This window comes from Mesitornis unicolor, unplaced genomic scaffold, assembly GCF_000695765.1.
Source record: "Mesitornis unicolor isolate BGI_N332 unplaced genomic scaffold, ASM69576v1 scaffold24723, whole genome shotgun sequence".
Taxonomy (NCBI): domain Eukaryota; kingdom Metazoa; phylum Chordata; class Aves; order Mesitornithiformes; family Mesitornithidae; genus Mesitornis; species Mesitornis unicolor.
This window is the reverse complement of record NW_010175685.1, coordinates 12,144-18,630: the sequence shown is the minus strand read 5'-3', so window position 1 is coordinate 18,630 and position 6,487 is coordinate 12,144. Positions and strand designations below refer to the sequence as shown.

Here is a 6,487-nt window from a genome sequence, read left to right as displayed (position 1 = left end):
CTTGCTCTGGGGAACGGTGCCAAAGGGGGGGGCTTTTGCCATCACTGCCTGTGCTGGAGTGGCTGGTGGCCTGCGGTGGGCGTGCATGCAGGGCACACGGGACATGGCAGGAGGTCAGCAATGAGGTTCAGAGGTGGATCCTTATGGGGCTTGGAGGTGGACACCATCACTGCCCATGGGGTTTGGAGGTGGATGCTTTGACTCCCCGTGGGGTTTGGAGGTTGATGCCATGGCTGCCCATGGGGTTTGGAGGTGGACACCATGGATGCCCCTGGGGTTCAGAGGTGGACACTGTCACTGCCTATGAGGTTTGGAGGTTGACGCCGTGGCTGCTCATGGAGTTTGGAGCTGGATGCCATGGTTCCTTATGGGGTATGGAGGTGGATGCCATGGCTCTCTGTGGGATTTGGAGGTGGATGCCGTGGCTGCCCATGGAGTTTGGAGGTGAACGCTGTGGCTGCCCATGGGATTTGGAAGTGGACACCACGGATGCCCCTGGGGTTCAGAGGTGGATGCTGCAGCTCTTGGTGGGGCTAGGAGGTGGATGCTGTGGCTCCCCGTGGGGCTTCTTTCCCCTGCCCAGCACTGGTGTGCAGCGCTGGCCTGGGAACAAGGGTCCAGGAGAAGGAGGAGTAAGAGGAAGAGGAGGGTGTGTGGGGCAGCCCAGCATCATCGTCAGCATCCACCAGGAGAGTCCAGGAGGGTGCAGGAGCCAGGGCACAGCCCTGCATCCAGCTGGGGGGGACAGGGGGGCTGCAGTTTGGGGACCGGATGCCCTTCACACAAGCTCCAGCTGCTGGCTCGAGGACATCCCATGGGCACCCACGGTCCCATCTGGCATGGGGGCCACACGGTGCTGGAGCAGAGCAGGAGCTGAGCCCCGTGACTTCCCTGAGGGAGGAGAGCCGGGCACAGAGAGCCTTTAAGGCACTGAGTGCCATTGCTCCCAGGCCAGGACTTCCCTGGTGACCCCCCGTTTCTGTCTGCAGGGCGATCCTTTTAGAGAGCAGCGGAACGGATCTCCACTGAGGTCCGTTCCCCGGAGTTTCTTTGTTCACGACGCTGAGACTTTCATGGCAGGGGGAGGAAGAGCCGCTTTGAAAAGCCCGTTGGCTCTTGCCAGCGCTAACTCTCTTTTCTTTTCTACTTCCAGAGCCGCATGGTGTGTACCAGAGCCGCAGAATATGTCTTTGCACTGAGATCGGACTGAAGTCCTCTGCAGCCGACGCTGGAGGAGACGCCCCGTTGATGCGTGTTCCCATCTGAGCGTTCCCCGGTGGCTGGCGGGCTGGTGCTACCAGAAGGGCTTTGGGGATCTTTCGCTTTGGCTTTGGGGGTGGGTTTTTGGGGTTTTTCTTTTGTTTCCCTTTTTTTTTTTTTTTTTTTTAAATTTGGGGTTTGGTTTTGTCGCTGTGCTCCGGGCACCATGTCAAATTCGGGCTCCCATCAAGACACTGGGAACAAGCCAGAGACGGAAAAAAATAACCAAGATGACTCTCAACCCCCCGTCAACTCCGAGAGGAGGAACAAAAGTGGAATAATAAGTGAACCTTTGAACAAAAGTCTTAAGAAGTCCCGTCCACTCTCCCACTATTCCACCTTTGGTAGCAGCAGCTCGGTAAGCGAACATTCAGAGAAAGGCAACCCCTTAGCTAATGGCAACGACGCGACTGTGGATAAAAGTCATTCTACCTCAAAGCACAAAAACATCTCTAGTATGCTGAGCAAATTAGACCGGGTGTCGGAGATCTCCTCAGAAGGACAGACCGCCCTACAACAGTTTGCTCAGTCGACAGAAATGCTCAAAAGAGTGGTACAGGAGCATCTTCCTCTAGCGAGCGACCACGGGACTGGTCTCTCTGACATGGAGGCGGTCTCAGCTGCAGAGACAATGAACGGCCCCTCTGATTTTCCTTACCTGGGGGCTTTTCCCATCAACCCAGGCCTTTTCATTATGACCCCTGCCGGCGTGTTTCTGGCAGAGAGCGCGCTCCATATGGCTGGCTTGGCAGAGTACCCCATGCAGAATGAGTTGGCATCTGCCATCAATTCGGGGAAAAAGAAACGGAAAAGATGCGGCATGTGCCCGCCCTGCCGAAGACGGATAAACTGCGAGCAGTGCAGCAGTTGTAGGAATCGCAAAACTGGCCACCAGATTTGCAAATTCCGAAAATGTGAAGAACTCAAAAAGAAGCCTTCTGCAGCACTGGAGGTAACCGGCCCCTCTCAGGCACCCTAACCCCTCCTCAGGCTGCGCTCCTGGGTTCGGATCTTGCCCTAGATAATAAAACACCTGGTACTTCTTACTTTTTTTATTTTCCCCTTTTCCATTCGCAGTTCTCCCCGTCAGATGTGCGCTCTGCCCAGTGCCCCCAGTCCTGGCCCTCCCATTCATACTGGGGTTGACTGGCTTGGGGAGGAGGGGCTGGGGTCTCTCCATGGGGTACCCTGGGTGGCAGTGGGTCACTGATGGAGTTTCAGTTTTCATCCCTTGTTGTGGGTGAAATGCAGCTCTCTGAGCCATGGAAGGGCTGGTCAGGGGATGGGGAGGCAGGAGGTGGCATTTTGGGGCAGAGCTTGGGAGCAATTGGTGACAGTGAAACCCATGGCTGTGGCAAAGGGGTAACTCAGCCCCTTAGCGTGCTCTGCATGGTGGTCCCTGATTTTGGGTGGTAAACAGTGTGTTCTGGGCAGCATCTCTCATGCTGTGGCCATGCTGGGTCTCCTTGGACCAGCATCCATCTGGGGGGTCAGGATGAGCCCCTGGGGTGCAGGCTTTGGCACCCAACTGCGCTGGGAGCATCCCTGCTCCTGCTGCACCCAGCAAGGTGCCTGGATCCCATGGTGTGAGGCTTTAAGGTGGTACTCAGGCTGTCACCGCCACCATGGACCACGTGTGGGTGTTGCCCTTGGTCTTGGAGGAAAACCAATGCAAGGTGCCATTGGGTTGGGTGCCACCTTGCCAGGTCCTTTCTGTGCATGGGGAGGACAGGTCCTGTGGCTTGGATCACCGTCTGGGTCTGAAATTCAGCCTGGGGGCCGTGGGTGGCTGCTGATGGCTTGGCGTAGGCAAGGGGTGGGTGCTGGCCTTGCTGCACACCCATGGGTGCTCTAGGCCAAGACTTGTCTTGTCGGGTCCCCTGCGTGTGGTGCTGAAGCCAGGTTTGATCTTTCCTGGAGCTGACCCTGTGCATCCCCAGAGCCAGCAAAGGCTAAAACGTCACCTGGGCATCACCCGAATCGCACATCCTGGCACGAGGGCATTGCCCATCCTCTGGTCATCCCAACCCCACTGTTATCTTAGCTGCGTTCTACGTTTTTCAATTAGCATCAGCTCTGAATGAATAGTGAAGGGGGGTAGAAAAAAAATCCTATTTGGGTGGTGGGGATGAGGAGAGGGGGACTGTGTCTTTCAAAAACCGCTGTATTGCTAAATTATATTCTTGTTCTAATTTGCTGAGTCAGTGATCTGGAAAAAGGGAGAAAGTGAAAAAGGAAAAAAAAAAAGTTCATCTCTTCCAGAGAGTCCAAAAGCGGGTCAATAGACTCAGAGCTCGCAGCAGCCAGAGGAGTCGCTCCCGTCTCCTGGCACTGCGTCGGGTCTGGGGATGATAAATAGCCCTGGGAGCCCATGAAATGGTCATCCTGTGATTGGTTTCTCCATTCCGCAGCTGGCTGAGAAATGGGAACCACTGAAATAAGGATCTTCATGTGATAGAGTTGGGCTGCATCATTGGGTCCCCATCCCTCCCATAGGTGTGTTGAGGCTGGAAGGAGATGTGCTGGTGAGGATGGATGCCTGGGCAGAAGTGGGTCGCTCCAGGGCATCACCATCCCCTTTTCAGAGCAGATCTCCCCTCTCTCAGGATACCCACTTGTGCCATACATTGACTTTGGTGGGGAGGAACAAGACTATGGCCGTATATGGCTGTGACACGGGCCCTGAGACCCCCACTGGTGTCCTAGGGTCACCTGGGTCAATGTCTGGGTTGTTAAACCTCACCCTGTGTCAACCAGCCTTGGTAATGCGTTGTGTTGGGTCAACCCTAGGGCAACCACTGGCTCCTGCCTTGTGGTAGAGACCTGTCTGGATGTGGTGGTGGTGGCTGGGATGCAGAGCTTATCACACCACAGTGCTTGATAATGGGACAGGAGGGGCTATTCAGTGGCCTTTTATATGGGGCTGAAAAATTCATAGGGCTTTGTAACGCATCATCCCCCATTGCCCAGGAGAAGAGCAACCATCAATGACTCTGGTGGGCCAGACTGGTGAGGCCAGCAGAGCATCCTCAGAGAGCCCGGACAGGGGCCACAGCTGTGATTAAATGTTGATCTAAAATCAAGCAATAAAAAAAAATAGAATTAAACCTTAATGGCAGCATAAAAAATGGGCTAAATCCCTCTGCTGCCGTTAAGCTTTATCTGCACATCTACAGAGCCTGAATAACCGGTCACCACTGGTGTCCCAGTGCAGTGGTGGCCGGCTGAGGCTCTAAGACCAGAGAGGCGGGTCGGATGCTCGGAGCAGGCAGCAGCACGGCTCTGCATGGACCAGGCTCCTCCGGGCTCTGCCAGCCCCAGCAACCCCTGGTAATGCCATGGGACTGGTGGCCAGCCCTGGACAGGTCACTCTGGGCTTGTCTCCAGAGTTGTAGGTCACACAAAGGCCATAAATAGTCAGGATTTGACTCAGCAGAGCTGTCTTCCATCTGGGGAAGCCGTGGTGAGGTGCCTTGGTGCCCCAGCTAGCGCTGGTGTGAGGGTCACTTCGTGGAGAAAGACTTTTCACCAAGGCCTGCTGTGACAGGACAAGGGGCAAGGGTTTAAAACTGGAAGAGGGCAGGGTTAGGTTGGACAGAAGGAAGAAATGCTTTGTGATAAGGGTGGTGAGGCACTGAACAGGTCAGCCTCAGAAGCTGTGGGTGCCCCATAATGTTCAAGGCCAGTTTGAATGGGGCTTTGAGGAACCTGATCTAGTGGGAGGTGTCCCTGCACATGGCAGGGGGGTTGGACTGGATGGTCTGTGAAGGTCTCTTGTAATCCAAACCCTTCTGTGATCCTATGATTGTGGGGATGAGTGGGAATCTGTCCTGGGTATCCACATCAAAACTGGTTGTCCATCTTCCCGTAGTAATGAAGGAGCAGAGGTGTTTAAGGTGACCTGTACCAGACATTTCCATCCAGACCCATCAGGAGCCCCCTCTCTCCTCGTTCCTCTCCCCTGGGATGATGTACCTGAGTAGGTGGTCCTTGCTGGCGAGTTCACCACGCTCTGCCCTGCTGGGTCTGTATCTGGTGGGTGGGATGTGCCGTGTCACAGCCGCGTGCATCATTGCCCAGGGACACTTGTGTCCTCCCCAGGTGCCTGATTCCATATTGCAGAGTCCTTTGGGGAAGCGATGATGCCTGCAGCTCTCTGCTTGTTGACTGCCCCAGCTCAGTTTTTCCTGAGGACCGAACAGGGACCAGGAGCAGGAGAAGGTGCAGTCTGACAGCAGCCAAGCTGGGCACCACCTTCTCTTGCCCATCCTTGCCTTTTGCCCCTCTCCCCTTGCCCAAGCCCTGTGTTGTGGGTCATGGTGCCTGTGGAAGTGAGCACAATGGGGTCCCACCCCATCAGGGGTGGGGGGAGATGCTGCTCTCATTACTCATTGAGGTTTGGGGGGTGTCTTGATCCTAGAGGAGGACCTGATGAGAGCTGGCTGGGTCCTGCGTGGGATTAGGGACCTGGATGTCGTGTGGTTTTGACTGTTGGATCAACACATGAGGTGCTCAATGCCAGGAGCTGGTGCTGGGGCTGGCTGTGCCCCCTACCATCCCATGGCAGCCCAGCTTGTCACTGCAGCCTGTGGCTTGTTTCCTGTTGGCGTCCCTTGCTTGTTTGGAGATGCAGGAACCTCTGAGGCACATCCTCTTGGTGATGGTGTGGCCCTATCTGCTGGCTAGCAAGGCCTGGCCTTCCTTGGGGGACTGTTGACATTGAGAGATGTTGTGATCCTCCCATTGTCTCATGAACATTGTGTGGGCTTCCCAGCCCATCCAACTGGGAAATGTCCCAGGACATGTCTGCATAGCCCATGGGGCCATTGCCCCACACCACCTTTCCTGGAGGTGGCTTCAAAGAGGTCTCGTCTGTTTTTGGGCGCTTTGTTGTGTGTAGGATTGAGCCTGGTGGGACTCATCCCTCTTCCCCTGTGAGATGCCAAGAAGTCCCCAGTGGTGCCTGGGGCTGCTCTGTTGGGGACAAGGTTGTTCATCATGGCCAGGCAGCAGCTCACTGATGTCACCTGTGTCCCAAGCAGCTCCCAGATTTGGTGTCCCAGCTTCCTCCCTGCCTCAAGTTTCCCTCCAGATGCCCTCCTAAACCCATCGTTTGGCTGGGCTCCTGTCGGTGGCCGGGGCAGTGGGGACTGGCAGCGCGGGGGCCACCGTGCCGGACCATGCCGGCTCACCACGGCCCGGCCATTGTGCTCGCTATCGGCCGAGG

At 55.9% G+C, this 6,487-nt stretch overlaps 1 protein-coding gene across 1 annotated transcript in view; it reads left to right on the top strand.

Moving 5' to 3' along the window:
- The first annotated feature begins 1,375 nt into the window (after nt 1–1,375).
- The window catches only part of CXXC5 (CXXC finger protein 5), a 5,650-nt gene continuing 538 nt past the window's right edge, over nt 1,376–6,487 (top strand). The window contains exon 1 of the mRNA XM_010181497.1: nt 1,376–2,212. Coding sequence (XP_010179799.1) covers nt 1,427–2,212 — 786 coding nt within the window. The 5' untranslated portion in view covers nt 1,376–1,426. The remainder of the gene's footprint in view (nt 2,213–6,487) is intronic.